General features: G+C 48.9%; 1 protein-coding gene, 1 long non-coding RNA gene and 1 other non-coding gene across 3 annotated transcripts; all 3 read left to right on the plus strand.

Annotated features, from left to right (window-relative positions):
• Nucleotides 1-96: 96 nt before the first annotated feature.
• Nucleotides 97-1,446, plus strand: LOC130147844 (uncharacterized). The gene is made up of 2 exons (XR_008821401.1): nucleotides 97-331; nucleotides 829-1,446. It is a non-coding gene; the product is annotated as an uncharacterized LOC130147844 (long non-coding RNA).
• LOC130149339 (small nucleolar RNA ACA64) lies at nucleotides 523-646 on the plus strand. Its single transcript, XR_008821884.1, has one exon. It is a non-coding gene; the product is annotated as a small nucleolar RNA ACA64 (small nucleolar RNA).
• Nucleotides 1,447-1,626: 180 nt separating the features above from the next.
• Nucleotides 1,627-12,317, plus strand: TBL3 (transducin beta like 3). The gene is made up of 22 exons (XM_056336324.1): nucleotides 1,627-1,736; nucleotides 1,837-1,888; nucleotides 1,972-2,064; nucleotides 2,354-2,401; nucleotides 2,698-2,839; nucleotides 3,351-3,435; nucleotides 3,931-4,098; nucleotides 4,422-4,497; nucleotides 4,943-5,039; nucleotides 5,463-5,659; nucleotides 6,026-6,167; nucleotides 6,648-6,706; nucleotides 7,243-7,346; nucleotides 8,020-8,170; nucleotides 8,317-8,547; nucleotides 9,310-9,380; nucleotides 9,786-9,942; nucleotides 10,362-10,420; nucleotides 10,952-11,055; nucleotides 11,294-11,365; nucleotides 11,761-11,919; nucleotides 12,079-12,317. Exons 1-22 carry the CDS (start codon nucleotides 1,699-1,701, stop codon nucleotides 12,189-12,191), a joined length of 2,418 nt encoding a protein of 805 aa, XP_056192299.1. The 5' UTR covers nucleotides 1,627-1,698; the 3' UTR covers nucleotides 12,192-12,317.
• Nucleotides 12,318-12,385: the final 68 nt, after the last annotated feature.

Raw genomic sequence — 12,385 nt, forward strand, 5'->3', positions numbered from 1 at the left:
CACCGCAGCCGGGCAGGCCAGCAGGGCCCGGCGGCCCCGATGGGTGCGGATGGGGCACAGGCCGCGCCGCCATACCGCCAGGCTACCGCACTTACGTGTTCTCTCAGCGTAGAAGGCCTTGCTGCCCTCGCGCTCGCTATTTATAGTCCCTCGGCTCTCGCGAGAACACCGCCCGGCTGTGCCAGCCCCGCGCTCTGCATGAGGAATACACCGCGAGGCAGAGCGGCGCCTTCCTTCTCCCTTATACATGGTGCGGGGCAGCAGCGCGCGTGCGCCAGCCCTACATAAAAGGCGCGCAGGCACGTAACGCTCAGTCTGAGGTTGTCTGAGGGTAGGTGAGGGACTCTGGGCATACTCTTGAGGGTGGGCATGTGGTCTCCCGCTTTCTGCAGTCCTTAAGCTTTTAAAAACAAAAATAATCCTGTTAAGTTTTTGCGTTGTCTGAGGTGGTGGCGGTTTGGTGTGGGGGAGGGCCTGGTTTAGCGGCCTGGGGAGGTGTTCCGTGGGACGTTAGCTGTAGGCGCAGTCGAAAATCACTTGAGGTCTCTTGTGGCCCCTGGTGAGATAACTGTGCCGACAGTATAGGGAACATTAAGCTTATTCCCCACAGTACCTTGTGGGGAGTGAAACCCATGTTCCTATAACTCCTGTGCTGAGCAGGTATTGGGAGTAGGGTGTACTTAAGTGAGCGCTGTTCCCCGGAGACTCCTGCCCTCCAGCAGCCGGTGTTGAGCATGGGCCTGGCTTGCCCGAGTGCGAGCTGGCAGCCTGTGGTAGATGGCCTTGTCTTACACCTTTGTAATGATTCTGTCATTTTTGCTTGTGAAGGTCAGCTGTACAGAGCAATGGGGATGTTACAAGGGACCTCGGACGACAGTGCGCCCAAGGATGTAATTCTTGCAACTGTGACTGGCGCATCCTGAAGGATGGCAGGTAAACCAGCAGGAACCAGTCGAAGCCAAGGTGAGGAACTTGAGAAACTCTGGAAATGGAGCGATGAGCCAAGACGAGACCACGTGTAGAAGACTCGGAGTGCATGGAAAGGATACTAAGAGATCTCTTCAACAACCACTAGGGACCGCCAGAGACTACTGAAGACCCCCATGGGGTCCCTTGGAGACCTAGGCTGCATGTGTATTGACACTGTAAATATAACCATTAATTCCAGGAAATGGAATGAATATGTAATCATTGTGGGAAATTTAATGTGTTACCTGACAGGCTGATAAAAAATGTTGCCTGTTGTGGCATGCATGCTGGGTGGAGTGATCTCTGTGCATCTAGTGCTGCAATAAGAGCATTCCTGCTTCCTAATGCATCTGTGCTAAGGTTTATTCCTGACTTTGGTGGTAGGGATGTGGCAATAACTGCGTGTTCACAGCTGGAACACTTTGAAATTATTCAGTTCCGTATCCTTACGTGCAATAAAAGATCATTTGCTTGAAAGTTGGTTTGTCAAGTCTATTTGTTGTGCCTGTGGTCTGAAAACCCCGCTCGCCCAGTGGCTGGGGCCGGGAAGCCGTGTTCCTGAGGCGGGAAGGGGATGCTGTGCTGGAGCGCCTGTCCCGCGGGTACCCGCCCGCACCAAAGATGGCGTCGCCGCCGGCGTGGGGCAGACGTCACTAGACTGCGCCGGAAGTGGCGCCCTTCTCCCGTGGCAACCGGGAGCGCCGGAAGTGGGCGGCACGTGGAGCCGGCATGGAGGGGGCCGCCAGCCCCGTGCGCTTCAAGAGCAAGTGAGGGGCGGCGGGGGGGCTGGGGCCGGGGCTCCCCCGCGGGCGGGCCGCCGCCGTTCGGTTTAACCGCCGCTCTGCGCTGTGTCTCTTTCCCTTCCAGCTACGCCGTGTGCCGGAGAATCGAGCCTTTCTACAAGGGGGGGCGAGTGCAGGTGAGACCCGGCTCCGCCGCCCGGCCCGGTTGGACAGTACCCCGGCTCGGTAACGCTCCACCTTTCCTTTCCCTTTTCCCCAGATAAGCCGAGATGGAAAATTTATGTTTTGCCCCTGCGGGACCAAGCTGAACGTCATCGATGTGGACACAGGAGCTCTCCACAGCCTCCAGCAGGTGAGGAGGCCTGGCCTCTGCTGGGTGGTGGTGAACCGCTGCGGGTTTCCAAGGGCTCCTGGGGTGTTCCTGCTGTCGCTGGCTGTTGATCTAAAGCTCCCAAGAGTGAGAAGCAGAGGGGAGGGTGAGAATGCTTCTAAACACAGGCAGGGATTGGTCGTGTTGTCCCCAAGCACAGCTGGGAAGCTGCTGGTTGTGCTTAGCATCAGCAGAAGCATGTAGAGAAGGGTGCTCTGAGCACGCAGTGCCTATGGTGTAACTGTGGGGCTTTTACCTTTCATTTTTCTAGGATGACGAGGAAGATATCAGTTCGTTTGTTCTTAGCCCTGATGATGAGGTATGTGTTTGCTTTGTGGTCTTCTGCACTGCTGTGTCAGGCTCCCAGATAAAGCCAGTGAACACCAAAGGCAGCTCTGCCTGGAGGCACCTTGTGTTCCCAGAGAACTCTGCCAAGTCTTCTCAGGCTTCCATCTGTCTCTCCTTCTGGGTTCACCTTGGACAGAGGAATGCTGAGAGACTCAGCTTCACAAGTGTCATAGCAAGTGTCATTCTGTGCTCTGTGTGTGGGCACTGAAAGAAATTTAAATCAAATTAGTACTTAATCATGCTTTCCTTCACCTTGCTTTTGCGTAGAGCCTCGTGACAGGGAGCCGAGCCCTGTTGCTGAAGCAGTGGAACTGGCGAGAGAACAAGTGTGTCCGCACATGGAAAGCCGTGCACATAGCGCCAGTCGCTAGCATGGCCTTTGACTCTACTTCAACATTGTTAGCCACAGGTACGGCCCCATGTCACTGGCACATGGTGGGAGTGATAATGGCCCTTCTGCTTCTGAGTAATTTGGCTCAGCTGGACACTGAAGTAGTGATGTTCTGAATTCAGCTGTAATCAGAAGAGGTTTTACTTAGAAATGACATCTTGACCAACAACAAGGGGTTCTTTCGATGTTCTCTCTGAAATATACTTAGTAAAATGCTGACAAATGTCTGGCATCTATAGGACAGTGCAGTATAGTTGTCCTGGTGTAGGACAAGGACTCGTGGAGATGGAGGAGGTCAGCCATGGCCTATAACTTAATTCTATTTCAGGTTTGAGTGTGAGTAGTCAGATTTTTCCCAGCTCTCTGAAAGCTTAGGGTGTTCCATGGACTTCTCTTGGTGTGGGTGGTGGTTGCTGGATTCATTTTTCTTTCTGCTGCCTTTGCAACCCATGAAATGTTAAACTTGCTGATACGCTGGACCTCCTGCATCTCCTCTGTAGTTCATTCTTACGTGCCTTTCTTTTCCCAGGTGGCTGTGACAGCACCATTAAGATCTGGGATATGATCAAACAGTACTGCACACACAACCTAAAAGGATCTTCAGGAGTTGTACAGTAAGGACGAGCCATATTTGTCGGTTGCTGGCATTAGTGTGGTGCTTGGATGCTGGGATTGATGTGAAATATCTTGAGTTAATGGAATATAAAGGCCCATTCTGAGTGGGTTCTGAGCTCTTCTGCTCCATGATTTTTGAGATGTCTAGTGAAGGAGCAGAGTTGTGACTGACTAGCCCAGAGAGGAAAAAGTTTGGTCAAGAAATCTGTTGGAATCTAAATGGAATATCTGTGCTTGATAACTGATGTATTTCAAGAACCTGGCAAGAATGGCAAAGATCAATTGTAAATTTTGCTGGTGGGTGGCAGAGTCATGAAGCCCTACAAAGAAAGTCCTTTTACAAATTCATGTCGATTGATCTGTCAGACTCTTTGTGTAGAATGTATATTTGTTTAAATGTTGGGCTAATGCCAGCATGCATTAAACATATAGTTTAATAAGCATAAATAGATAGTTTACTCCTGTCCTGCTCAAGTGCATTTCCTTCTGTCCAGCCTTGTTGAGTTCCACCCTGATGTCTCCCGTCTGCAACTCTTCTCCTCCTCAATCGACTACAAAATCCGCATCTGGGACCTGAAATCCAGCAAGTGCGTTGCTACGCTGGACGGCCACTTCAGTGCCGTCACCTCGCTGGCGTTTGCAGATGGAAATACGCTCGTCAGGTAAAACCTTGCAGAGGCTTAGCCTTTCTCTCCTGCCAGAGACTGGGTGTTTCTCTAGGCTCTGGCAAGGTTCTCCAGTGAGGAGGAGGACTGCTACAGGTGTTTGTTCTCTGCTTGACCATGCAAGTGTGTAACTGAGGCTGTCGGCACCTGTGTTTTGGGCAATGTACCGTGCTGCCACGTGGAAGGCTGGTGCTTTCTTTCACATGGGCCTCTTCAGAGAGGGGGTGAACTCCCACAACTCCAGATTTGCACTTACAGCTCGAGTTCTCAGAGCCCAAATTGAATGGATTTAGCACTGAAACTGATCTTTTAACTTGCAGTTCTGGCCGTGATAAAGTCTGCATGGTGTGGGACCTGAAAACTAGAGAAAGCAAACGAACCGTCCCTGTCTATGAGGTAAAATTGCATTTAATTTATTCCTTTGAGATCCTTTGTAGTTTCTAGGTCATGGTCCTACGGTACCTCTGCCTCTTTAGGTTCCTGTGTACTGTGAAATCAGGTTTCTCTCCCTTGTACTTTCCAGAGGCCTTAAAACTCTGTGCCTAAAGCTGTTTATTTTCTTTTCCTCCTTGCTGGTGTGGTTCTGCCTGGGAAGTTTGAGCAAATAGTGCCACCACTGCTGTCTCCACTGTCTCCCCAGTGCTGGAGGAGGAAGGAAGGAAGGATGGTCATGTAAAAACATTGTATCTGCCCGCCTGTCTTCAGCAGCCACGTGGTCCGGGGCAGTGGAGTGTGGTGTGCCCACGCCTGTTGGCACTAGCGGGCTGTTGCACAGCTCTGGTTGCTGAAATGGGATGCTGGTCCCATGCGCTCAGCTGGTGTTTGGCTAACTCTCTTGCAGAGCGTGGAAGCTGCCGTCTTGTTACCTGAAAAGGGAGATTTCTCTCGACTGGGTGTGAAGAAACAAGGGTTGCATTTTGTCACAGCTGGCAGCAAAGGTGAGTGTCCTGGCATGTCACTGCCAGATCTGGAGGCTGAGGAAGGACAGTATTTAAGGCACTGCACTGCCATTATTCCCGGGATGTGCATTCTGTGTGTGGTGGAAGCCTTGGGATGAACGAAGGGCTGGAGAGCAGAGCCTTCTGAGTTCCTCTAACAGTAGTGGATGAGCAGGACTGAGCAGGCATGCTGTGAACCTTTTAACTATGTATGTTCTCAAACTGCAATAAAGTTTGATTTGGATTGAATAAGGAAAACTATATGGCCCTTCATGCCACTGTCACTGAATCTCTTTGAAGTCCTGCCTCAAAGCTGTGTAGCTTTTTCCAGTAGGCGAGGCCAGGGTTTGTTCTATATTTCTTGGACAATCGCTGTCTAAACCAGTGGCTTTGGCAGATAATTTATGTCGTCATTTTTGTTAGGCATCCTGAAAGTCTGGGAAGTTGCCACAGCTGCATGCGTGTATACCCAGCCTGTGCCCTTTGAATTGAAGGAGGAGGCGAGCGAGCGCAGTGTCACCCAGTGCATGCTTGTGCCTGCGAGGAATGAGATTGTCACAGTGTCCGTGGAACACAACATTGTTTTATATGATGCTCAAACTCTTCAGCTCAGGAAGCAGGTAACAACCCTCAGCCTCCCTTTCCCTCTTCCTTTATCCATACTTTAGGATCAGCTCTGCTTCTGGTGGAAGCTTTGTCCAGGGGTGCCCTTGTCTGCTGCCTGTTCTTGAGTTGTTGGGTACAAGCCAGAAAGCCAAGTTCACTGGTGGAGTTATTTGGAGGAATATTGCACAAATGTAGGAAAAAGCAAGCAGAACAGGCCTAGCCAGAAATCCTTCCTGTGCTCCAGCTTGTGTGTAAAAAAATATATTTGTACACGCAGTATTAAATGAAAAGGCACAGTAATGCGGTCTCAGTGAGCATGGCGCCATTCAGTGCTTCTCTAACCAGCTGACTTTTCCCTGTTAAACTCTTTATGTCCTCAGCTTGCAGGTTACAACGATGAGGTTCTGGATGTGAAGTTCCTTGGGCCCACTGATTCTCACATTGTTGTGGCTACCAACAGCCCTCAGCTGAAAGTGTTTGAACTGGCAACATCGCACTGCCAGATCCTCTATGGCCACACAGGTGTGTGGTCAGCTTTGATGTGGGTGTATGGGGGATGTGCGAGTATTTCTTTATCCAGCTTCTCTCACAACTCTTATGTGGAGACTGGAGTCCTTAAGTTCTCTCTGGAACAGCATCACAACGGGTTTTGGAGTTGTCTGGAGAAAGGATTTACCGTGCGGTCCTGGTTTTGCAAACACTAGTTTTCTTTCTCCGGGCTTGTCAGTTCGGACCCTTTCACTAGCAGCAAGATCGATATTGGAGCTAGAGATGTAGATACATGAGTGTGAGCGCTCTGAATGCAGCTTAGTGGCTGCAGGTGACAGGTTCGCATCGATGCCATAAGCAGCAGGTCACTCCGTAGTGAGTGTGGATGTGTTGTGTCCCGAGTGTCCCCCACCTGTCTCCCAGTCTGTGAGCGGTGGACTCATTAATTCATGCATTTCTGCTGTCCGGTGTCAGTGTTACTCTGCATCCACTGTATTTTCTTCTTCCATTTAGAAACAATTCTTGCTTTGGATGTCTTCAGAAAAGGCCTGATGTTCGTCAGCTGTGCTAAGGTGTGTTAGTTTTCCTCATTTAATGAAACTTTTCATTTCTAGTGAACTTTATGGGCAGAGTCGTATTCCTTTTTGGCAATCCAGAAAGGGCTTTTGTTTGGATGGAATTCCTGTCTGCTATAACCCCCAAATAAAAGGTTCTTCCACTATCCCTTTTTAATGTTGTCCCTGGGGAAATGCAGTTGATTGTATTTTATTAGCCTGAAGGGAGATGCCTTGTTCTCCAAGCATGTTCGTCTTGCATTAGAGTTCAGAGGTGTTATTAGTGTGAGACTAATGGGGAGCCATGCATAAGAACCATGATGGAAGAAAAGGTGCTAACTGCCCTGATACAGCCAGAAATAAACCTCCATGCTGGAATTCCAGACTGCAGCGCATCATGCTTGGTGGTGTCTGCCCTCACCCACTCTGACGAGTGCAGGCAGAGGTTCAGGCTTGAACATAAGTGAATAGTCAGGCTCACAGGTGTGCTTAATGCATGGGGAACTGATCACTTGTCAAAAAAGCACAGTGGTTTCTGTCCTCTCCCATTACAGGACAAAAGCCTTCGAGTCTGGCGGATGAACAAAGATGGAAGGGTGACCTGTATAGCCCAAGGATTGGGTCATGCACATGGGGTAGCTGCTGTCTCTTGCTCGAGGTAATAAAAATTGGACAAGGGTTTCCCTTTGCAAGCATGAGGCATGGCTGCTGTGCTGATCCTCGGGATGAATGTTTTGGTGGATGCCTGCCTCTGAGCTGTGCTGTTTCTCATTCCTGGTCCCAGCTTGTCATGGTGCTCTGAGTGTCAAGGAAGGGTAATTAAAAAAATATTTTTTGGATGCATCCATCTGTGCATAAGTTGTGAAGTTTGCATTTCTTTTTTAGTCTAACTCCTGTTTGCCTTAAAGAGCAGCAGCTGGGTAAGTTGCCAGATAAAGCTTGAGTGATTGGGAGAGGAGGGTTGGGAAGTGAAGGGAACGTATCTATGAAGTTGTTTCCTTGAATAGCCTGTCTGTTTGTCAGCTCTTCTCCTTCCTTTGTGCTGCCTAACAGTCTGTAAGCCCAGCTTCCCTGCTCAAGAGCTGCAGCATAGCTTGTCTGTAAATGAAGAGAGCTAACTGCTCTTGCCTAATGTCTGAATTGCTGGAGGCTATGCCAGGGACCTAAGTAAAATGAAAGACAGTTTAAAAAATGTTAAAGCGCTCTGTTTCACATCCCAGCAGAGTGACTGAATGTGTGTAAATCCCAGCAGGGGAGGAGAAGGCCATATTTTTTCTGTGCAGGGGAAGCCACTTTTGCTTCTTTACACTTAGCATCTTTATTCCTTTCAGACTGAAAGAAAACTTCATAGTAACCAGCAGCCAGGACTGCACAATCAAAATCTGGAATATCCCAGAATCCCTCACTTCCAAAGCAAAAGCAGCCTTGATCTCCAGTCCAGAAATCCTTCATGCAAAAGTGACTGAGAGGGGTCATGACAAGGTAAAGCTCCCCCTGACATTAGAACATGCTTTTTAATACTTAAAACTTTCTTTCCTTGTGTTGCACCCTACATTTATTACCTGTCTGACAGCTGGAGCAAAGGCTTAAATGGCTTTGTACTCTCTCTACTTGCGTGACTTCTCCAGGACATAAACAGTGTGGCGGTTTCTCCAAACGACAAGCTGATTGCCACAGGCTCGCAGGATCGGCTGGCCAAGCTGTGGTCCTGTTCTGATTGCTCTTTGCTGGGTGTCTTCACTGGACATAAGCGTGGAATCTGGTGTGTGCAGTTCTCTCCAATGGATCAGATTTTGGCCACCTCTTCGGCAGATGGGACCCTGAAGCTCTGGGGAATCTTGGACTTCAGCTGCCTGAAGGTAATGAGAACTCAGAGTGCCCCTTGCTCTAGGCAACCCTTGCATGCTACAGGGATTGGTAAAAACTTCTTCAAAAAGGTACGTGCTTGTTAGTGCAGCTGACATGCAGCAATGTGGCCATACTGGAAGGAAGAGCTATGCAGCTCTAGCTGCCTTCTCCAGGATCTTGGTTCTGAGCTGCATGCAAAGCTCCGTGACAAGAGCTTCTGCCTGGTGCTTTCTTTTCTAACTAACCAGTGAGCAATATGGTTGATCAGAGGGGAAAAGCACATTGATGCTATTGAAAGAAAGCTGGCTTTGCCTGACACAGCTGTGGCCATGAAGCAAACCCACACAAGTTTAAATTTTAGACTCATTCTTCATAGAAAAGCTCTCTTTCCAGCCCAGCAGTGTCTCACTAAGACCCTGAGAGGGCAGTTGCTAACTCTGCCGCATTCTGCCCAGCAGTGGTACCTCACTGACCGCTCCACGTAGTGACAGGGCAATCAGCCCTCTGGGGAGACAGCCCGTGGAGTTGGCCTCACAATTCAGACCATTTGCCCAACAAGTTTAAGCAAGCAGGTTGTTTGCAAAAATGGTATGAGGACAAGTAATTTCCTACTTTTCCCTTTTAACCTGCAGTGAAAGTCCCAAGGATAGAGGCTGCTTTTTGGAATGTACTTATTAGGGCTTTAGAAGTAAATATTATCCTCCTGAAAGAGGACTCTCTCAAAAGGCCTGGCAACAGCTCTGACACTTTCTAGCTTCCTTTCTGTTTTCCAGACCTTTGAGGGTCACGATGCCTCTGTACTGAAGATCATTTTTGTAAGCCGAGGAACACAACTGCTCAGCAGGTAAGTGCCACACCAGGAGCGTAGGGGAAGATGCAGAACTAATCAGAAGGAAAATCTCTTAGCTGATATCCACAGCAAGAGGGAAGAGTTATACAATGGATTTAGTTTTGGAAAGACTGATAGGAAGATGCCACGTTTATGCCAAGCTTTCTGCAGGAGCTAACCTGTCTCCCTCTTCTGCAGTCGTGCGGGGCGTTCTTGTTAGCTGCGGTGATGTGGCTGCATTGGTGACATACACTGTAGTTGGGCAGAGCTAAGGGTGCATCTCACACTTGACATTTTTGGTTAATTCTGCTCCTGTTTGAAAGGAATGGGACAAGTTTAGCTGATATTTGAGGTGGGTGACAGAGTGAGAATGGATCTATCCGGTGATTCTTTTTGTTATGTTTCTTTCTCTTCCAAAAGTGGTTCTGATGGTCTCTTAAAACTCTGGACAATTAAAACCAATGAGTGTGTGAAAACGTTAGACGGTCATGAAGATAAAATCTGGGGTCTTCACTCTAACAAACAAGACGATATGGTCGTGACAGCATCCAGTGACTCCTGCATCACGCTGTGGAAGGTACGGTACAGGTCTTTCTGTGTTTCCTCTCTGTGTTAGTAATCAGAATACAGCTGGATAGCTCAGGGTCCCAATGGTTTGTTCCTCACTATTCCAGCATGACATGTGCTCTCCTCATTTTCTGCACTTTGAAATCAAGTCAGTAAGGTATATCTTGGGGTTTGGGGGGCTTTTTGGCCATACTGTATGTTCCCAGTTGATGTTGTAAAAAGAAGAGCCGATGGACCTTAGCAGCCTGCCCAGTGCTGGTGTTCTAAAAGTGCTTTGGAGGGAAGTTGTGAGTTGCTGGATTTCACACTGAAATTACTTGACCTAGAGATCTTGCTGCAGAAATTGGTTTCCTAATCACTTGATGGCTAAATAAAAATTCATCTGTATTACAGCAAGATTTGACAAAGCTGTATCCTGTTTTTTTATAGGACGTCACTGAAATTGAAGAGAAAGAAGCGCAAGCTAAACAGGAGGAGCAGATTATGAAGTAAGTTGGTCTCGTGCAATAATAAGCTGCGAAAGGCCAGCTCTGTCGAGTGAAACTGGCCACGCCTGGAGCCATCCAGCTCCATCTAATCTGAATGTTACATCATTTAGCTATTTAGAGGCTGTCAAGGCACAGTAGTCTCTTCTACTTTGTAGTTTATCTTTAGCTCCTGCAAAGCCTTGCTTGCTGTCAGCTTGACAATTGATTAGTTTCATGTTTATGCACTGTTAAGAAAGCAAAGTCAAACATCCCAAACCTACTTTCACTTTTTCCCACTTCACCCAGCACTAAATAGTTCAGGGAGCCCCTGAATGTGCCAGGGTAATTATCTGCACAATGAGGGCACTGAGGCATTCATCGGCAAACAGTATTAACTTCTTGGCCTTAAACCTCTGCACACTATTTTTGCCAAATCTGCTGCTTTCTGTGTAGCGTTTTTTAACACCAAGCAAATATTTTTCTCTCTCTGTATAGTGGTTTTTTTCACCAAACAAATATTTGTCTCACTCTTGACCCTGACTTGTTTTCCAGAGAGCAAGAGCTTTCCAACCTGCTTCATGAGAAAAGATACCTCAAAGCTTTAGGGTTGGCCATCTCTCTGGATCGTCCGCACACAGTGTTGATGGTGGTCAAAGGTGAGTCCACCTGGTGCCCTGAAGGCATTTTTCTGCCCTCTCTGCTTTCCAGAACATCTCTCCCAGGACGACGGAGACTACAAAGCCTAATTGTCTGAAAGCCTCCGTTTTCTCTTTCTCAAATGACTCCCTTTTTCCTAAGTAAAATCACTGCAGACAACAAGTGGTCTCCCTGCTCTTGGCCCATGGGTGCACGGGCAGGACTCTTGCATGGACTGTTAGTTTCTCTTTTCTGCAGCCATCCTCAAGGAAACTGATGGGAAGAAGCACTTGGAAGAGAACATCATTCGGCTCCGGAAGGATCAGAAAGGTTTGTTACAACACTGTTTAAGCGCTAAAACCTTCCAGGTCAGGGACTTGTCCTTGTTTTCTTAACTGAAACTGAAAGGAGAATCTCCTTAGACTCAGTATTTACCACTGTGCTGCCACCGCCCCGGAGCAGGACTGCTGCCTGGGGCCAGCTGCTTTGTTGCAGTGCTACACCAGCAGCTGCTGGGAGCTGGTGTGAGTGGCTTTGCCGCCCTCGTTGGGGTGTCCCTGTGAGGGCTCCAGGAGCAGTTGTGTGCAGTTGTCCTGCCCCTCCGGGCTCAGCATCACCGTGTGTGGGAGCTGCCCCGTGCTGCAGGACAGTAGAGATGCTTTCCAACGTGGCGTCTCTGTGCGCCCGCGGCGCAGCCAGCCCATACAGATCCCCTTCCTCCCTAGAGGCGGTGTTAACGTTCTTGGTGACGTGGAACACGAACTCTCGAAACTGCCACGAGGCCCAAGCTGTCATTGAAACCCTCCTGAAGCACGAAGCACCAGACAGCCTGTTGCAGTACTCGGGCATTAAATCTGCTGTGGAGGCCCTGCTGCCTTACACCGGTGAGTCAGGCTGCAGGGACAGGCGGTGAGCCTGAGGTCTCCCCCTGTGCTGTGTATGTTCCCTGTTTGCTTGGGTCTGAAGAGAGGAGAGATTTTTGTGCCCCGTTTTGGTGAGCTTTCTCTCTTGTGATGCTAATCATTGCGTTGCTCTCGTTGCAGAGCGCCATTTTCAGAGACTGAGCCGACTGCTACAGGCTTCCATGTTCATTGATTTCATGTGGCAAAACATGAGGCTGGCCGATGCAGCCCAGCAGGAAGACAGGACTTTGTGACCCTCCTCCCACCAGTTGCTTTTTCCAGAGGGGAGAGTCTGAACTGCTTTTCCACCAGGTACGGCAACTGGACTATTTTTCCTTTATTTTATAATAAAATCTTTAAAGTTTTGATTTCTAAACCAAGTCCAGCATTCAGTCTCCTTGGGGCTAAACAAGAGGGAAGGGCTGTTTCTTTGGCCAAGCTGTGGTTT

The sequence above is a fragment of the Falco biarmicus genome, chromosome 4 (genome assembly GCF_023638135.1).
Source record: "Falco biarmicus isolate bFalBia1 chromosome 4, bFalBia1.pri, whole genome shotgun sequence".
NCBI lineage: Eukaryota > Metazoa > Chordata > Aves > Falconiformes > Falconidae > Falco > Falco biarmicus.